Source organism: Phodopus roborovskii, unplaced genomic scaffold, assembly GCF_943737965.1.
Source record: "Phodopus roborovskii unplaced genomic scaffold, PHOROB, whole genome shotgun sequence".
In the NCBI taxonomy this organism is placed as follows: domain Eukaryota; kingdom Metazoa; phylum Chordata; class Mammalia; order Rodentia; family Cricetidae; genus Phodopus; species Phodopus roborovskii.
In genome coordinates this window covers 20,501,142-20,521,849 of record NW_026126409.1, presented here as the reverse complement: position 1 = coordinate 20,521,849, position 20,708 = coordinate 20,501,142, and the positions used below count along the sequence as shown (strand labels likewise).

At 40.6% G+C, this 20,708-nt stretch overlaps 2 protein-coding genes across 2 annotated transcripts in view; both read left to right on the top strand.

Moving 5' to 3' along the window:
* The window catches only part of Adam9 (ADAM metallopeptidase domain 9), a 70,063-nt gene extending 63,873 nt beyond the window's left edge, over window positions 1–6,190 (top strand). The window contains exons 20-22 of the mRNA XM_051182173.1: window positions 53–218; window positions 2,163–2,230; window positions 4,796–6,190. Coding sequence (XP_051038130.1) covers window positions 53–218; window positions 2,163–2,230; window positions 4,796–4,889 — 328 coding nt within the window. The 3' untranslated portion in view covers window positions 4,890–6,190. The remainder of the gene's footprint in view (window positions 1–52; window positions 219–2,162; window positions 2,231–4,795) is intronic.
* An 815-nt stretch (window positions 6,191–7,005) lies between these two features.
* Window positions 7,006–20,708, top strand: part of Adam32 (ADAM metallopeptidase domain 32) — a 64,322-nt gene continuing 50,619 nt past the window's right edge. The window contains exons 1-2 of the mRNA XM_051182048.1: window positions 7,006–7,072; window positions 14,469–14,533. Coding sequence (XP_051038005.1) covers window positions 7,006–7,072; window positions 14,469–14,533 — 132 coding nt within the window. The remainder of the gene's footprint in view (window positions 7,073–14,468; window positions 14,534–20,708) is intronic.

The following is a 20,708-nucleotide window of genomic DNA, read 5'->3' as shown; positions in this document are numbered from 1 at the left end:
TCCTGTGCAAATGCTTTCTCATGAATTAACTCAAAGTAATCGTGTCTTTCAGATCAGATGGCAGAAATCAAGCAAGCGTGTCTCGACAGCCAGGGGGTTCAAGCGTCTCTAGACAACCTGGAGGCCCAAGTGTCCCTCGACATCCAGGAGGTCCAAGCGTCTCTAGACAGCCAGGGGGTCCTAAGCATGTTTCTCCAGTCTCCCCATCTAGAGAAGCTGTAAGTTTCCTAAAATTGTGTTTCCTACGGTGTTCAATTGCTGCACATTTAAAGACATAAAAGGGAGCCAAGAATGCGTGTCAGTGGTAGTGCCCTCGTCTAACATGCGTAAGACTGTAGGTTTGATCTTCAATCCTAAAGACAAAAAGGCAAGATCAAAAGATGGTTTCATAGGTTTAAACATAGATAACTTTACTAAGAATTGGGTGGTATTGTAGGTGGTCTTCAAATTAAAGGAGCCAGCAGAGGCCTGGCTCAGAGGATGTAGGAAGAGGCATTGATCATCCAGAATGTTTTGCCTTAAAATGAGGATTGAGAATCAGGGTTGGATGTTTCTCTTCCTGCTGGTTCTTTCTGGTTTCAGTACTTGGCTCTCCTAGGATGTGCTACCAAATATTTGGTGCTAAGCTCATGGGTGGGCCTCATCATTTCTGCCAGTATATTACAGAGCATAGAAAGGGTTTATTTTTATTGATAAGCAATGTCTAATGCAAATATTATCTTCCTTTGGACTTTTAAGAATGCTTGGGTATTTACAGACAAACCTGGTGTACTTTTACCATTACCCTTGTTCTTCATCCCTGAACCCAGACAATGGTGGGTCTTCCTACTCCAGTTAATCAAGCTAGTCCCCGACAGGCGTGCCAGAGGCTAGTCTTTTAGGTCATTCCAGATCCTGCCAAACTGAAAGTCAGTATTGATTGTCACACCTACGTAATCTATTTTAATTGTTTCTTTTTAAAACCTAAGTCCTTATTTTCATAGGTGTTTCCTGAGTATTTCATTTATTTCTACTCTCATCTTTATTTTCTACTAACTTTATCATTATATAATTCTACTACTATGTCATTATATAGTTCTACTAACTTTATCATTATTTAATTTCCTTTTGACAGTTTTTTATGATTGGTTTATTCTTATTTTTCTAGGTTTTATAATAATACATTAGGTTGTCATTTGGTAGTTTTCTCCTTTTGAAATGGCATGTCTTCTTTTTGATATAGGTACTTATTGCCGTAAGTTTGCTATGAACTATATTTAGATTTCCCTCAGATGGATCTTGAAAGTATTGTTCATTTTGTGTTTACATTCTTGTCTCAAGAGGTATTTCTGTATCTGTTTTGATTTATTGACCCAATGATTGTTCAAAACATAGTATTTCATTTCTATGTATTTTGTAGTCTTCTAAAATTCCTCTTCTATTTATTCTAGTCACACCATTGTAACTGGAGTGCTTGATATGATTTCAACTTTCTTCTATTTCTTAGGACTTGTTTAGTGGCTGAACAAATGCTTTCTCGCTTGCAGAGAACAATGATAATCACTTGCTGCTGTATAACAGAATGCTATTTGGTGTTTGTTAGGTCTGTAGTTCATGTCTGACATTTCCTGATGTATTTTTATGTCTCTACAATCTACAGATGACTGAAAATAGGACATTGGACTTGTTTTGCAATCTCTGCTGCAGACCAGTTAATATTTGCTTTATTTCAACTATCTTGTCAAGGAAGAATATTATGGATTCTATCTAATATGAGGGATAATAGATTATTGGCATTATAGTACCAGTTAGGTAACATATAGGCTTGCAAATAAAATTTTAGGGTATTTTATTTGAAATGTATTTATAGTATTTAATTTAATTCAATATTGTTATACTTTAGTATTATTTAATTTGAAAATATAGCCTTGAAATAAGGAAGTATAACATTTAGTAGTAAAGATGAGTCAAACAGGAAACTATTTTTCAATCTTTTGTCCTGGAGATCAGACTAGGAGTTTTGTGCTTGCTAGAAAGGTACTTTGCCATTGGTCCTCGCCCCTGCTCAGAACTACCCAAAGTTGTAAGTTGCCTCGGAAGTATACTAATTACTTTTATACAATAACCTTATACCTAAGATGGGTTTATGATAGCAGTAACTATGCATTTTTTTTTCTTTTCAGCCTGTGAATGCAAACAGATTTCCAGTACCAACCTATGCAGCCAAGCAGCCTCCGCAGTTTCCATCAAGGTTGGAAGGAACTGGGTTTAGATGACACATTAAAATCCAGGCATCAGTGCCTTGCAACTTCCCATTTAAAGTTGACATAGGGCAGGGTATTTAGGTAATTTAACTTGGAGCATGTCTGAATAAAACACAATTTGTGGGAAGGCTTTCTAAGAACTTTTATATGAATGTTGTTATAGTAGTATGTCAGAAAGAAGCACTAAAGAAAACTGAGTCCAACCTCCATCCTGTATAGCTTTTGGTGTGTATAGATTTCACAATCAAGGACCTTAAAATAATCAGGGGTAGAAAAACTGGTGGTGCCGGCTTTCTCACAGAGAATAGCTAGAGAAGCTAGATAGCAGGAGGGTGTGACCATTTGGAAAGGAAAAGAAAGACCCAGGAGGTAGGGGATTGTGAGCTGAGGCCAGAGCAGAACACATGGAGACAACTGGCTTTGCAGAACACTTTTCTGTTACAGATCTGTTCACCTGTTTTGATGACAAGAGAGGAACCAGGGAGTTGAAAGGAGCTTTTGAGGAGCTCAGTGGGCAGAGGAGGGAAAATTAGAATTCTGCCCAGGGACATCCAAGGCCAACCTCTCGGGTTTTGGGGACCCAGGGACAGATTGATTTCTACACAAAAGAGCCAGGAATACAAGTGTAGAAATTGTGGATAAAACTAAACAATACACTGCAAAAATAGAAAACCAGGGATTTTGTAATTAGTGTTCATCACACATGGGTTTAAAATAATTCTGATCATACTCGTAGTCCAGGTTGAGACTTCAGCCTAGAACTGGAAAGTTAAAAAAACATAACAAAACAAAACAAAAACGCAGATTCCAGAATCTAACACCACCAGAACTGAAGTGATAGACTCAATACACAAAATTTGCAGGACATGTGAAATATGTTGCTATCTTTATGTCATATGAAATGCATCTGACTCCTCCCACTCCTCAGCCATATTTTCATATCCAGTGGTTTCTGCATGTATACCTTATTGTTCAGGAAGAGTGCATTGAAATCCCACTGAGGATGAATAGAAAAATATATAAATTGAGAGTTGTTTTCTAGAGAGTGCTCTAGTGTGGCGTGGGAGGTGGTGGGTATTAAGTTGGTGCAGAGGTTAGGAAAGGTGTCCACAGCATAGAGTCTGCATATTGAGATGAATGTGCGTAAGTAAATGGCTTGTTTAAATGTCAGGTTTGGCACCTGAGGGATCTGGTTTGAGGTATCTGGTGTTCAGTCCTGTGTGTGAACATAGACTTAGTTTTATATTAGGTAGTGGTTTGATGCTCATAATTTAAACATTTATATTGTTTTTTATGTGTATGAGGGTTTGCCAGTATGAATATAAGTATGTGTGTGTATGTAAGTATGTATGTGCACCATGTGTGTTGGTGCACATGGAGGCCAGAAGAGGATGTCAGATTCCCTGGAACTGGATGTTTAGACAGTTGTGGACCACCATATGGATTCTGGGAACAGAAACTAAGTGTGTATGAGTGAGAGAGAAGAGTGCACATGCTTCGTGCACAAGGCCCGTACCTCAAATCTATTGGCGGAACAAGATGCCACTACACCTGGTACTAGAAACTTAGCCAACTACCCATGGCTAGTGAAGTCATGGATTTTAGAGGAGAAATCTGTTTATTTTTAATGACTGAAGCTAAGCCTTTGCCTCAAGTCAGCTACAGAAAGCCGGAAGACCTGTGGGTTTTTTTCTTGCATGTAGTTAATTAATTCTTCACTCCTAGAGATTTCTATATATCTATAGATCTATTTTGATCATCCCAACTCCCTCCCACTCCAGCTCTTCCTAGATTCCCCTCACCATGATCTCCTTGAAACGTCAAGTCTTCTCTTCCTAGTCCTCTAGTTCACTCAGTGCCTTCCTTGTGTGCTTGGCATAGGGCCATCCCTTGTAGCAGCTACCCACAAATTGTCACCATACAACCAAAGTGCTTCATTTGTCTTTTACAATTTGATTTCATAGTTTCATAGGCTTTCTTTTTAAAAACAAACTGGAACTTTCACACTGCATTGATTATGGAGTAACATCAATATAAAGTAATGATGAACCTCAGGGGGTGATGTGCATGCCACATGCAGGATATCCCCAGCACCCACTTCTCAGTCGGCAAAGGTGTACTATCTGCAACCCCAGCACTGGGGAAAGGTGTGGGCGGAGACAGGGGATGCTCTAGAGCTCACCGCCAGTCTGCCTAGCCAATCAGTGAGCTGCAGAGTCAAAAATAAGAGGGGAAGTAGCTAAAGAAGACCCCTGGCCCTGACCTCTGATTTTATCACACACACACACACACACACACACACACACACACACACACACACACACAAAGATAGTGATTCCCCATTGTAGACTAGTTAGATTGACTTTGACTATTCTAAAACTGGGTCCCCTTAGCCACTGAATACCCTATAGACAATAATCTCAGAGCAGAGTAGAAAGTGTCCTTACCTGTGGTCAGAGAGGCTGAGGGTAGTGTTCTATTGAGCTTGTTGTGAACCCAGCATGATGTCATTCAGTCCACACCCTCTGCTAATTTATTTTTCCTCCTCACAGGCCACCTCCACCACAGCCAAAAATATCGTCTCAGGGAAATTTGGTTCCTGCTCGGCCAGCTCCTGCACCTCCATTGTACAGTTCCCTCACCTGATGTGAGGTTCTTATTTCAGACATCTTCAGGGAACTGAGCAAGTGCTTTTTTTTTTTTTTTTTTTTCCTGATGTTTTCTTGAAAAGCCTTTCTCTTGCAACTATGAATGAAAACAAACTACCACAAAACAAGCTTTATTAACAAAGAAACAGTGGGGAGCTGAGAGATTCAGGAACATGCAGACACTACAGGAGATTTAGAGTTAACATTTCCACCATTAAAATGTCCTCTTTGGTCATTTGTTTATCTAATGCACTTAATGTGGATTAAGTTATTTTGAACACACTATTGAAATGATTCTCAAATTAACTGTTGGTGTAAGATTCGTCATTATGTGCTTAAATGTAATCCTGACTTTTTGACCTCAGTTATTAATAGTTTCTGGTTGAACATTTGAACATGTATTAACCTAGGAAAACTGACTAACTGCCACTAATGTCTATGTTTTCATCTTGCATGGATTAATAGCCATTTACACAGACTCCTGTCTCTTATTGTCTCCACAAATAAGCAGCTATCATGAAGAATTCACAAGAACCACAATTACTAGGTCGTGGTATAATTTGAAAGTATGACATATGGTGTGTATTCAGTTAATTGGCTTCCATTCTTAGGATCTTTGGGTATAATAACTATGATAGAAATTGATTTAACACCAAAGCAGTTCCTGGCTTCCATTCTTTTATGATCTTTCAACTATAGTGACTATGTTAGCAATTGATTTAACACTAAATTTTCTTTATACATCATGGTAAAGCATTGTGGTGGTGTTGCTTTAATTGAAGTGCACACTTTATGGTACGAGGTGTTTAGTAGATCTGAGCCGATGGGTGTGGATTGATCAAAGCATGGAGAATGTCTTCCACCAGATGAGCTGTTGTAAAACCACTTGAGAAATCATGAGCACTTTAACTCACAACTCTGAATTTCAAATCTTGATATTGAGTCATTTAGAATGTTTACATTTGCTAAGGTGTGCTGGATCTTGTCTCTTGACTAATGTTTTCATAAAAATTAGGGTGGGGAAAGGAAGGGAGAAATGATTTTCTTAGATAACTACAGAAATTATCATGTCCTCTGTGAGTTACTATCTCAGCTGTATTAAAATGAGTTTGTACTTTGAAAGGAATGATATTGACACTAAAATTTTAAACACTTAAATTTTTTCATAATCTTTCATAAAGAAGTTTAATAATAGGTATATTAACTGAATTTCATTAGTTTTTTTAAAATAATATTTTGGTTTGTGTATATGTACATATTAAAATAAAAATATTTACAACAAATAAAATACTTGAAGTTACTGTTTGGTCTTCCAGTTACTTTCTAAGTACACAACTATTTGGTCTTATTAATTTAAGTGTTCTGACTTTTGCTAAATGTGCACAATGGCTGTTTTAGGAAAACACATTAAAAGATAAAGTTGATTTTTTAGGATAAGTATTTTAACAGCCGGGTATGTACTAACACTGGTGAGCCAGCCCTAGTGAGAAATAAAGTTCCTCAAGCAGAACCTCTGAGGAAGGAGAGTGTTGACTGACAGGAGTCTGCCTTTAGAAGCACGTGGCTACAGGGCCGAGGTTTCAGCTAGGACGTGGGCTGAAATGTGGGTGCTGTAGAATATCAAGGATCTGCCGTTGCTACATGAATCAATGAATCGCACTGGTAACTTTCTAAAAAGGAAGACATTACATGAATTTTAGTCCAAGTGCAGCCGAGAACCAGGTTGGAAGAAAGCATGGTGGTGAGACCAAGGAGCCATGTGCTTGTGGAAGCATAGACCCAGAGAAAATCATTTTACTCTTTCTTGAAAAATTTCTCCACACATCTTCAAAATAAATCTTAGTTTAGCCTTAGAAAGAATACTTACTATATTGAGCCTTGAGGGGTGGAGGGCAGCTGCACACCATCCCAGTCTCCAGCTCCCCATGTGCGGTTTTTGTAGCAGTGGAGACCAGTGTGTGAGCTGAGGTGAGTGGTGGGTGGCAAATGGAGGTGGGGTAGGGGTGGGTACGCTCCAAGGATGTGGCTCACCAGAGGCCTCAGGCACGTGCCACACGACCCCTGGCCCCCTGCAACGGCTTTGCAACTGACCGGAGGGTGTTCCAGGAGGCGCCATGCTGGGCGCCATGCTGTGCCCACTGCTGTTGGCCATGCTCGGGAGCGTGCTGGGATCAGGACCTGGTGAGCGCTGCATGGGTCTGGCACTCTGAGTTTGAGGGATACTTCTCCTGTAGGTCTATCATGCACATCTTAAAGCTCAAAAAGCATATCCCCAAAGAGCACTCCTACAGCTTCTGGAGCCCCACGTAAACTCCAAAAAGCACCTTCCACAGATGATGGGCATGCCATAATAATTCATCTGGAAATACGAACGAAAAGCCAATGAATGAAAAATCCCAAGCTCGGAGACAATTTGTAGAGTGCATATGGGGGCTGGGCAGGCAGAATCCTGCCTGTGAGCTGGTTTAAATGCTCACAGGTTGTGATGATGAAGTTTTGAGTCCAGCACTTGTCTCTAGCCCTGAGGTGTTACCAGTTGTCCTGTAGAACTTGTGGAATGCATCTTTTGCTTCCATTTCAATATTCCTCACAGTCTGGGAGAGCAGAAAGGTGAGGGCAGGGTGCCAGCATGGTCGGATTCTGATGCACGTCCATATTAGGAATTAAAATAGAAGTTTAAGAATGTGTAGTAGCACTGAAAACAACAAAGTCATACCTTTTACATGTTGACACAGTTCAAAAATAAAACTGTCATGGAAAACCAAAACTAAGAAGGGATCTCCAGGGGAATAATAGAAAGTTGGTATAGCTTTGCTTTTCCACAGATCTCCTTAACACTTGCTTCGATAGAAGACACATAGATTGTATTTCTGCTGCTTCTAGTCTCTGCTGCTTGTTTGACTTGAAGTACAGAAAGGACTTTTGTAGCCATTTCAGATAGCCACAGGATCTCAGCATGCTACACCAAAACTGGGCCAAGAGAAAAGGAATAGTTGCAATACAGAATCTAAAAACATATCAGCAAACTTTACTGTGCTTTTTATTTTCTAAGTTAAAATATATCATCAGTTACCTTCCTCCCCCAATCCACCCAACCCCCCAAACTCCCTTGCCTCCTTTTATTTAATTGAAATTAATTGATATATATATGTATGTGTGTGTGTATATCTATACAGACTGCAAATTTTCTTCATGAAATTCAGTGGAATATCAATATTGAATTTTGATCTTTATGCACGTGTATTTTAATGTGTTATCTTTAATTTTTAAAACTAGGAAATACAAAAATTACCAACAGCTTTTAAAAGATTTTTTTTTAATGTAAACTTCACATGTATGGGTATTTTGCCTGCATGTAAGTGTGTATGCCACTTCTGGGCCTGGTGCCCTTGGAGGTCAGGAGATGGTGAATTTGAGAGCATTCCTTGGAACTGGAGTTAGAAACAGTTGTCTGCTGCCATGTGGGTGCTGGGAATCCAACCTAGGTCCTCTGGAAGAGCAGCCAGTGCTCTTAACCTCTGAGCCACTTCCCCAGCTCCTCAAAACTTTTTTTTTAAAGAAAAAAAATGTTACACATCGCTTTTTAGGGCAGTTTCAGATTCACAGTGAAAGAGAACAGAAAATAGTGTTTGGATATAGCGCCTGCTCTCCATCCTCCTGCAGGGGTCAATGTGATGCTTCAGGACTGTATTTGTTCTAGCCAATGAACCTGCTTGCACTCAGGTTCTGTATGTTCTGTGTTTTGCACATGGATGCCCATCACAACAGTATCACAGAGAGTAGCTTCACTTTCCTGACAAACCTTCATGCTCCTATTCATCTTCTTTCCCACCATCCCTAAGCAACCACCTTTCACTGTTTGCCTTCTCCAGACATGGAATCATTCATGATGGAGCCTTGCAGACAGGCTTCATTTAACCCGAAGCATGTAATTTACGATTCCTTAATGTCTCTTTGTGGTTCAATAGCTTATTTATTTGTAGTGTTGAAAAATACCCATTCCATTGTATCAACCACAGTTTATCATTACCCACTGAAAGATCACAACATCTTCCCAGCTTTAATAGCAATGAGGACAGCTTGTTTACATGCTTGTTCAGGTTTTACATGACTATAGGTTCTTATTCCTTTGGACAGTTACCTGGTGTCATTACGATGATAAGAGGATGTAGCAGTGTCTCGTTGTTTGCACTTACATTTTCCTAATGGCAGATGCTGTTGAAATCTTGATATTTGGCTTCGAGCCCAGCCTTCCAACGCTGAGCTATCCCTTCAGCCCTGCTGTCCAGACCTTCTTATAGGCCCACTTGCTCTTTACTTTCCTTTGAGAGGGGTCTATTCAGGTTATTTGTCCATTTTTATTTTGGGTTGTGTGCTATTATCTTTAAAAATTCTTTACATGTTTTGGGTAATAATCTTTTATCAGATGTGTTTTGCTTTGTTTTTAAGCTTTTTATGTGTAGATATCTCGTGTGTGTGTGTGTGTGTGTGTGTGTGTGTGTGTTAGTGTGGGAGAACATGATACAGACATCAGAGAACAGCAACCTCAGATGTTAGTTCTCTTCCTGTGCTTTATTTAAAGATGCACTCTTATTTCTCTCTCTTCGTAGGTAGCCCTTGCACTTGTGGGAATTCTGTCTCCACATCCAGTCTCTGTGTAGGATCAATGACTGGAATTATAGGTGTGGTCCCATGCCTAGATTTAGTTGGGTTCTGGAGATTTGAACTGGGGACCTTATACTTGCATGATGTGTGTTTTATCCCTGAACTACCTCCCAATCCAGATCTGCTTTTTGAATGTTTTTTTTTTTTTCCTCAGCCCCCTTGGCATTAACTTTTTGCAGAGCATAAGGTTTATTTTTGATGCTCTTTATTATTTTATTGCATCACTTCCAATTCTGTTTTAAAAAATGTTTTAGAGAACATAATATGTTGCTATTTACTATAGAAGCCATGTTACTATAGACCCCTTAAAATCCTCCCTCCTGTGCAGTCAAACATTTACAACGCTGACAAAACATCTTCCTAACTTGCTCCCACTCGCAGCAAAGGATAGACCAGTCTACTTCTACGAGCTCAGGTTTTTAAGATTCCTGCCTAAGACAGAGTTCATATGACTTTGCTCAGTCGCTACATTGGTAAATCTGAAACAGAGGCCCGTCTGACACTGGCATGTGGCATAGTAAGATGGCTCTAATGTGAAGGGCCAATATTATATGGCTTGTGATTGCACTTTCTACTCTGTGGATGGATTATACACTATGTATAGCACATTCCCTTAAGAATCCTCAGAGTTTTGAGTGGTTCACATTGAGTTGATAGGTATTTTTAGTCTGTCTGAAAATTTTAGTTGAGAAAAATTGAAGTGTAAGAACATGGCTTATCCTTGTTTGGATAGTCTTCTAGATTTCACAGTTTTCTCTATTTCCTTATTCTTCAGGGTTTTTTGTTTGTTTGTTTGTTTTGTTTGTTTTTGCTTTTGTTTTTGTCACTTTCATGAAAGGGATCTTTTTAAAATATTGTTCACTACCATTACTACTGAAACAATTGATATATTAATTTTATGCTTCATTGCTGTTGTTCTATTTTTGACCCTCTGTTGTTGTTGTAGATTATCATCGCTTCCTCTACTTATAATGGGTGTGTTCTTGTCCCTCACTTCCAGGATAGAGTCTGTCTGTAAACAATAGAAATGATTGTGACTGACTGTTCTAGTACCTACTTTTATAGTAATGTGAGTAAGGGTTTCCACTGAGCAGATGTCAGTTGTACAAATGAATCATCTTTGCAAAAGTTGAGTTTTTAATTGAAATGACTTTTTTTTTTGTGTGCTTATTATTGTGGGGGGTTTGGGGTTCGAGAGCCATGGCACATGGAGGGAGGTCAAAAGACAACTTTGTAGAGTTGGTTTCTTCTACCTTTACCTGGGTTCCAGGAATTGAACTCAAGTCACCAGACTTGCATGGTAAACACCTTTACCTGTTAAGCCATTTTCTCTGCTCAAGTGTTTTGTTAGTGTTTGTCATTCAAAAGAATCAGGAACAGGTATCTACTTGGCCGAAATCTTTATTGAAGTAATTTTTGTCTGTGAAGGGTTTTTTTGTTTTCTTCATTTGTTGTATGACCATACACTTTTACTATTTCTATATGTGCTTAATTTGACACTATACAAAATTAGTTCTGTTTGGTTTTGGTCAGTAAAAGGATGGAACTTTCTGTGGTATATGTTACCCTCAAAGTCCACAGTTTCCACCAAGTACTAATCATCAAGGAAGATATTTTCTCATGGACTCTAGACTGCTCCATCAGTAATGATTAATTTTCTTGCATACATAGTGTACATGTGTTTGATCAAGACTCCAGCATAGCTTCTGCCTAATAAGACCTGTGATATACCTTCCTTCAGGCCATGTATCCAAGATGTCAATGAAACATTTACCAGGAAAAAAAAAATCCTCTCTTGATATATTAGCTTTCTATTGCTGACATAAAACGTTGCCATATGCATACACAGTGGTATAAGCAGTTTGAATTTGTTAATGTACACTACTTTAACCAGTGTTTGATTGTTGTGAAGAGACACCATGACCTTGGAAATTCTTATAAAAGGAAGCATTTAATTAGAGCTGGTTTAGAGGGCACAAGTTTACTATTGTCATGCGGGAAGCCTAGGGGCCCACTGGTACTGGAGAGGTAGCTACGAGTTCTACATACAGAATTGCAGGCAGTAGCAAGAGACAGACACTGGGCCTGGTTTGGGCTTTGGAGACAGCAAAGCCCACCCCCAGTGACACACTTCCTCCAACAAGGCCACGCCTCCTAATCCTTCTCAGGTGGTGCCACTTCCTGATGACTAAGCATTCACAGGGAACTATTGGGGCCATTCTTACTCAAACTACCACATGCACTTATGTAGACCCTAAGTGAGTTCCGATGGATTTAAACAAACATCTTGGGTATGTTGTGTTTCTTCTGAAGGCTTTAGCAGATCATTGATTTCCTTTGCTTTTCCAGCCTCCTGTAGCTGTCTGCACTTCTTGGCTTATGGCCCCTTTCTTAAACTTTAAAAGTCATGGCATTAGCCTGAGTATTTTTCACATTGCTAGTTCTCTGCTTCTCCCATTTCCTTCCTCTCTCTTTGAGATCCTGTTAAGTCATGGAGATAAGCCAAGATAATTTCCCTATTTGAAGGCTGGGGGATAGTAACCTTACTTCTGTTTTGCCATAGGTCCTGCATAGGTTCTGTGGATTTAGATGTTGTGGGATTTCCATCTGTTTATTTGGGGAAGCAAGCCCTAGGATGTGGCCTTCATCTGCCTGTGACAATTTATAAGTTGAGTGGTGGGTCTCTGCTCTTTTGCTGGATAGCTCTCTTGGGTGGTGAGAGCAGAGGGGGCGGCTTGCTGTTGATGTTCTTTACCCCTGGCTAGAACAGCTGGGTCAGCAGGGGCATCTAATCTGTTCTGTATCAGTGAGTTTTACCCCTATCTTACAACTAAATAAATTCTTGAGAACCTTTAGCAGACTTTCCTGGACTCATGCTACATCAGGACCTGTATAATTTTGGGAGGGGTTGTTCTTTGTACCATAGGTAGTGAGATGTAAGAGAGCTATTAGAACCAAAGATCTGAAAAATTGTTGTTCAAAGTTTTGTGTTGATTGTAGCCACTATGATGTTGATTTTTTTCTGGTAGAGGTTTTTATTTTCTCAGTGCAAATTTGTGTCTTGATAATTATAGTTTCCTTTTCTTTTTACAGTCTCTTGGCTGTGCTCATTCCTCTCTTTAACCTGAGATATTATTTCCTGAAATTTCTTTAAGTTGGTCTGTTGGTTATTTTTTTTTTAAGGTCATTTATATCATAGAAAGCCTCTCTTTTTCCTTCAACTGGCAAATAATCTTGGTGGGCATATTGGTAAGATGCATCGTTCCAGGCTCTTCTACCTTTCAAAGTTTCCATTAAGTCATCAACAGTTATTATAATGGTTCTTCCTTTATATGTGACTTGTATTGTATCTCTAGCTTTCAATATGCTTTCATTGTTTTGTGTACTTAGTGGTTTAACTATGACATAACATGCAGAGTTTCTTTCCTAGCCTTTTGTATTTGACATTCTATGTGTTTCTTGTATCTGTATGGGTGTGTGTTGCAATTTAAGAAAAGCAGTTTCCAAGAGAAAGCTGCCATTTAACAGGGTTCAAGCAGAGGGTTCTTTGTTTGTTTGTTTGTTTTGTTTTTGGAGGGGGGAAGGGATCATAAAAAAGGGAAAGGCAAGCAGGGAAGATTGGCCTCTGGGGATAGGAACAGCAGGAGGAGAGAGGAAGAAGGGGCAGAGAGGGGGAGGACAGACAGAAAGAGGGAGAGAAAGATGGGAGGTGGGCAGGGCCCTTTTAAAGGGGAACATAGTGAATGTGCACAGATGGTGCTCTTACTGGCTGCAGTGTGTCCCTCACCACAAGTGGCCCCACTCACAGAAGGCTTGGCCCACTGATGTCAATTGTTAATCAAGAAAATTGCCCACAGACTTGTATAGGGGGTCAGTCTTATTTTTTTTTATTTTAATTTTTTTATTCATTTTACATACCAAGCACAGTTCCCCCTCTCCCTGTCTTCCTGTTCTCCCACCACCTACCACCAACCCACCTTCATCTACTCCTCAGAAAGGGTAAGGCCTCCCATGTGGGGAGTCGTCAAAGCCTGGCACATTGTTGAGGAAGGACCAAGCCCATGCCCTGTACATCAAGGCTGAGCAAAGCGTGCCACCTAGGGAATGGGTTCCAAAAAGCCAGCTCATTCATCAGGGATAGATCCTGGTCCCACTGCCAGGGGCCCCTCAAACAGACCAAGCTACACAACTGTCTCCCTCATGCAGGGGGCATAGTTAGATCCCATGAAGGCTTGCCAGCTGTTGATCTAGAGTCCACGAGCTTCCACAACCTCAGGTCAGCTGTCTCTGTGGTGTTTTCCTTGTTATCTTGATCCCTAGGGGTCAGTCTTAAGGGCTCATTTTCTCATTGGATCTTCACATCTCCCAGATGTGTCAAGTTGACAATAACCTAACCAGAACAGTGATGTGTGACGTTCTTCTACTTTTATTCACATTTGATTTTTTATTTTAAAAGTTCAACAATGTCATTAGACTATGGTTCACCTTTGAGTCATTCCTAATCATTGTTCCCAACAGGCTCTGCCCTTTTTAGTCTATTGTTTTAGAGTCTTTTATGTCAACAAGGTTTCCTTGAATTATATCTTGGGTTAGTTTATTTTCATCTCTGTGTTTTTGTTGTGACCATGTTTCTGAGTATGCTGAATACCTCCTTGTGTCTTTCATGGCCATTTTGTCTGTTTTCTAAATTAAATGTTTTCGGTGTTTTGTTTTAATATGGAACACTTCATGAGTTAATCTATCAAGTTTGCATGGGGCCACTAATGTTCTCTGGCTAATTCCAGTTTTAGTGCTTGTACTCATGAGGTAAGCACGCAGTGATGAGCACTCATATTGCTAAGTAAACCTTATGAAAGGAGCTGAACATTTAGTCAAATTAAAGGCAAGCTTACTGATTTTTTTCTCTCTGCAGATTCTCAAAGTTCATCGATACAAATCATATTTCCAGAGAAAATTGAAGAGAGTACAAGCTCAGAAGTAAGAAACATCAATTCATTGTATAAAGTATTACATAAAATTTCTTATTTGTAACCCATAGCTATGGAACACACAAATTGTATGATACTATTATGTATGTCTCTAATATGATAAGGAATGTAAAGTCTTTATGGTAAAAGCAAACTTAAAAATTAGAATGATCTACTTAGAAAAACTACTTTTTAAAATCCTTCATGTTATTTTTACATATTTTACATATATAAAATAACAGAAAAATTAAGTGAGATGTCTGGAGATCCAGGAGGAGAATAATATTCCCCCCAAAAGTGGATTTGGTCACACCTTCTTAACAAAAATCTTTCCCCTTCTGCTTCATTCCTGTACCCATAGCTCTCCAAGGGGGAATTTTTATGCCAATGTTTTAGAAAGCAAAATCATTTATTTTATTCACTGATTTTTGTAGTTGGTATTTTGCTATGCAAAGTGTCTTTAGGAGTTTTAAATCAACACTTAAATTATACCTGCCTTATAAGTAATAAATCTCCAAGCGCCTCTCTCTCTCTCTCTCTCTCTCTCTCTCTCTCTCTCTCTGTGTGTGTGTGTGTGTCTGTGTGCACAAAGGTGTGTGTGCTTGAGGTCTAGAGGCTGACTTCTGGCATCATTCCTTGGGAGCCGTCCACCTTGTTTTATGAGATAGGGCACCCTCCCTCCCACCTGGAGCTGGCTGGTGAGCTCTAGGGAGCCTGTCCTCACTTTTCCAGTACTGGGATCATAAGCGTGTGCCAAACGTAACTGTTTTGTTAAAAATTCATGTTCTGGGGATCACCTCAAGCATGCTTGCAAGGCAGGCCTTTCACTGGCTGAGCCATCTCTTTAGCACGAGATCACTTAAAAATCTTTTAATTAGCAATTTGATTGTACAAGGCTATCCATTTCTGCTCCTGTCTCTTTCCCCTCCCACAAACAGTCCCCCTCTACTTTCATACCACATATGTGATCTAGGTTCCACATGGGAGGGCAACATGTGTTTACTAAAGCACAGTTTTCATGGTGCAGAAACCAACCATGGTAACGGGCTCCTTGATCATGAATATGCAACTTGCAAACATGGCACATTCTATTGTGGAATATTTCTCTGCTCCTAAATAGTTCCCCTCCCCAGATCTCAGCAACCATTGATGATCACCCTGATTTTAATTAGATTTACCTGTTTGTGATAGTTATCAGGTCATTGGTCTCTTAAAATTAACATGGAGTACCATGTTTATTTATCCATTAACCAGTTGCTAGACATTTTGGCCCATTTTCAGATACTTGCTTTTGTGAAAAAAATTTTTTATGAACTTACTGTCTTTTAAATTTTTTGTTTATGAATATTCATGTGTGCACAGGTATTTTCCTTTCTTTTGGTTAAATTTTTAGCAGTAAAATTGGTAAGTTTATGATTAATGCATTTAGAAGCTACCATGTAGGTTTCTACATCATGTGACCACATCAATTTATATTTCACAAGAGTAATATTGGAGCATTCCAGTTTTTGCATGTGAAAATGAGTATTTGATGTAGCCATGGGGTGTGGGGAGCAGCAGCTATGGCTTTCATCCATACTTTCCTCTAAATGTGTGACAACCTCCAGGAGTCCATTAGCTGTTGATGCACCTTTCCATACAAGCATTGTTTCAAATCATTCATCCACTTCAAGTCTGGATGCATTTACTTTTGAATCCCTAGCAATCATTGTATATTCAGTTCTAAGGGATGTAATGTTCTTGTCCCAATGTATGGCTTGCTTTTTTATTTTTCCCAAAATATTTGAACCACAAACACAGTTTTGATGGTGGTTTGTTCCTTTGCCCTTTATGGGCCTTGTGTTTGGTTTTCTATTTGAGAACTTAGTTAAGTACTGAATTGCTCTCCCTCAAACTTTATATGTGGGATCTGTATCCGTCGCTGTGACTGTGTCCAGAGGCCATGCCTTCAGGGACATACCTGAAGCTGAACAAGGTCATGAGATAAAGATGCTAGTCCAAGTCTTTGTGTGTGTCTATGGCTGTGTTGAACACTGAGTCTGAAAGCTGCTTGAAGAAGAGCTTTATCACATCTTTGAGGTCCTACTTTGTCCTGTGTGGGGAAGCCAGGGAAGGAGCTCAGGGCAGGAACCCAGAGGCAGGAAGAAAAGCAGACGCAAGGAGGAGTGATGCTTCCAGACTGCCCGTCATGGTTTAATCGGCAGGCTTTGTTTTGTTTTTTGTTCTGAGTGGAACTTGTTATATAGACCAGGTTAGTATCAAACTCCTGATGACTCACCCTGCCTCATGAGTGCTGGGATTAAAGGCATGTGCCTGCTTTCCCATGCAGCTCAAGAGCACCTGAGTGCAGCTGGCACTGCCCATAGTGGTCTGGCCCCTCCCACATGAATCATTAATCAAAAAAATGCCTCTCAGATTAGACTCGCCTACAGGTTAATCTGATGGAGGTATTTTCTCCACCGAGGTTCCGTCTTCCTGGATGACACTAGCTTGTGCCAAGTGAACAAAACAACAACAAAACAAAAACTAAACCCTAACCATCACAGCCATAGACTACACCAGTTCACGTGTGCAAAGCAAGAGTCTTAGCAGGGTAGAAGGCAGAAGGAAGTACCCAGGAGACCCTGCTGCCTCCTACTGGGCTTCCGGCCTCCCAAACTAGGAGGAAGTGATTTTCTCCTATGGAAGCTGACTTGGCAGTGGTTATCTTTCTTGCAGTGTTTACTGTTTAGGCATACAGAAGAAGCTAATACAACTTTTTAGGGCATGTACAATGTGGTGCTGTCATAATCAGCTGTTAACATGCCATGCTGCGATGGTGGTTCTCAACCTGTGGGTTAAGGCCCTTTTGAGGATGACCAACCTTGTGACAAGGGGTCACCTAAGACCACCAGAAAACACAGACACTTACATTATGATCCATAACAGTAGCAAAATTACAGTTATGAAATAGCAACAAAAATGATTTTATGGCGGGGGGGGGGTCACTACAACGTGAGGAACTGTGTTAAAGGGTCACAGCATTAGGAAGGTTGAGTTCTCAGGGATGAGGAATCCTCATTTGAGGAATTGCCTTCACTGGATTGGCCTGTGGCCACATCTGTGGGGCATTTTCTTACTTGCTATTTGATGCAGGGAGGGTCCCGCCCACTGTGGGCAGTGCTATCCAATGGCAAGTGCTTCCGGGCTGTATAAGAAAGCAGCTGTCTGTGAGCGGGAAGCAAGCCAGTAAGCACTATCCCTCCGGTGTTCTCTGCTTTAGCTCCTGCGGCAGCCTCCCTGGATGATGGACTATAATCTGTAAGTCGAAAGAAACCCTTTTTCTCCACCAAGTTGCTTTTAGTCAGTGTTTATCTCAGAACAGAAACTGAAGTAGGGCAGGTTTGTAACAGGACAGGACTTTGGAAGTGTATGGATAGAGGCTGAGAAGGTTTGATCATGCTGGGAACAAATCTTACACTGTGTCTTAGTTTTGGTTCTATTGCTGTGAAGAGACACCATGGCCATGGCAGCTCTTAAAAGGAGAACATTTAATTGAGTGGCTTGTCATCATGACAGGACATGGCAGCAACGCAGGCAGATACCTTACTGGAGAAGGAGCTGAGAGTTCTGCATCTTGATTGGCAGGCCTCAGGAAGTGCAGCGAACTAACTAGGCTTGAGAATAAGAGAACTCAAAGCCCACCTTCACAGTGACACACTTCCTCCAAGTACCTCCTAATAGTGCCACTCCCAGTGAGCCCGTGGGGGCCAATTATAAAAACATGTTTGACGCTGGAATACTGGCTGAAACTCTGACAGGGCCCAGCATGAAAACGTTAGAGCGAGAGTTGTCTCCTGGGAGGACACTTGCCTTGTTAGGAACAGAACATTGGAGGAGCCAGTCCTTGCGAGGTGACAGATGGAAGGAAAAGCCCTTTCCACGGAAGTGACAGGCAGGAGAATCTTAGTTTCAAAGCATTAGCAGCATTGTGCTCTAGAGTTTATGTTAGGCAGATCTGAGAGCCGCAGGCAGCTTGATTGGGCAGATTCCTAAGCAAAGCACTGAGTGTTCGGCCCCTGGTGTCCATGTGTTGGGGGAGCAGAGAGAAATGGGAGGAACTGGTAACTAAAGAGGGATGGTACTTAAGGATTGGGATGAATCTCATCATGGATGTATTTTAACAACAGAGAAGCGTATTCTGGAGGCTGCACGGAAGGAAGGTGGCTGGGCAGCAGTCTGTGAGGAGGCTGTAAACAGTCACATACGCTGAACCCAGGCGAAGAGGAAGGGCTACAGCAAGAGAAAACTGATGCCCAGGCCTAAAGGGGAGTGAAAACAGAGGCGGAGTGGATGAAAGAAAGACTTAGATTTTGGGAATTCTGCAGGACAGGACAACAGAGCTGTATGCATAAAAAAGAGGTTTTTTGTTTGTTTGTTTGTTTTTAATTTATTTTGTGTGTTTGAGTATGTGCAGAGCTGGAGTTGCAGGCAGTTTTGAGCAGCCTGCCTGACATGGGTGTTGGGAACTGAACTTGGACCCTTTGGAAGAGCAGGTCCTGCTCTAAGCCACTGAACCATCCCTCAGGCTTAGCTCTTGCTTTCTCTCTCTTGCTCTCTCCCCTCTCCCTCCCCCTTACTGTGCTTGTGTGTGTGTGTGTGTGTGTGTGTGTGTGTGTGTGTGTGTGTGTGTGTTTGAAGATTTCTTTATTTTATGTGTATGTGTGTTTTGCCTGCGTATGTCTATTCCTGGAGCCCACAGAGGCCAGAAGAGGGCATCTGATTCCTCGGGACTGGGACTGGAGTTACAGATGGCTGTGAATGATTTTTGTATGATAACTGTATGAAATAATGGGTTTAATTGTTACATTTTCATGCCTGTATGTTCTATGGTATTTATTTCTCACCTCTACTCTTCATCTGGGCTTCTTCCTGTCTCTCGTAGTTGCCCTTTTATTTTGCCCTCCTGCCGTCTAGGTTCCACCTGTGAAAGAAAACACTTGATTCTTGTCTTTCTGTTTCTGGCTCATTTCACTCAACACAATGAACTTCATTTACCCATTTTCCTAGACAAACATGATTTCATTCTTCTTGATGGTTGGATTACACTCCAGGCTGTATATTGTGTACCTATTTTCTTTACCCTCTCCTCCGCTGATGGACACTTTGACTGACTCTGATTTTTTATTAATAGCACTTTGATAAATGTGTGTATTGTGACTTTAATTCTTTGGGTGTATCCAAGAGTGGTATAGCTAGCCAGTTCATCTGGTAGTTTATTTTTTGAGGAGCTCTCCTTCTGGTTTCTTCAGTGGATGTGCTAATTTCCATCAGATGAACAGGTACAAGGGGGTAGGGGGAAACTTTCCCTAACTTTTCCCAGCATTCATTGTGTGCTTTCTCGGTAACTGTTGTTCTGACTGGAGTGAGATGGCTCTCAATCAGGTTTTGATTTGCATTTCCACTATGGTGAAAGAGGTTGTTTTTTTTTTTTTTTCCATATATTTACTGGCCATTTCTATTTCTTCACTTGACATTTTACAATTCATTTGACTCTTTAATAGATTAGTTTGTTTTTTGTATTTTTTGTTGTTTATACATGCTACATATTAATCCTTTGTCAGTATACAATTGGCAACGATCTCTTCTTTGTCCCAAGTCTCTTCACTCTGCAGTCTATTTACTTTCTTTACAGAAGCTCTTAAGTCCCACTAAATGCCATTTGTCAATCCTTGCTATTTCCTGAGCTGCTGGGGTCCTATTCAAAAATCCTTGCTACTGTCTTTACCAAGAAATATTTTCCCACACCAGTTTGAACTTCAAGTCTGACCTTAGCTCTTCGTGTGTTGGTTTTTGAAAAGGATGAGACAGTTTATCTTCTGCATGTGGACAGATCCCCAGATAATGCTTTCTGCCTAGCCTGTCCTGTTCCAGGTCACACGTGTTGAGAATCAGATGCTGTAGGTTCATGGGCTTACTTCTGTGTTTTCCACACTATCCCACTGGTTTGTGTGTTTGAGTTTGTGCCATGTCACTATGGCGGTGTAGTACCCTGAGTCTGCTTTTCTACTTCTGTGAAGCCTGTCTCTGGAGTTTTAGTGGAGCTTATTTAATTGTAGATCATTTTCAGCAACATGACCGCTTTTACAGAACTGAATTCTGTCAGGTCAGAAGCACGGTGGGGTGGGTGTGCCTTTTTTCCTTCT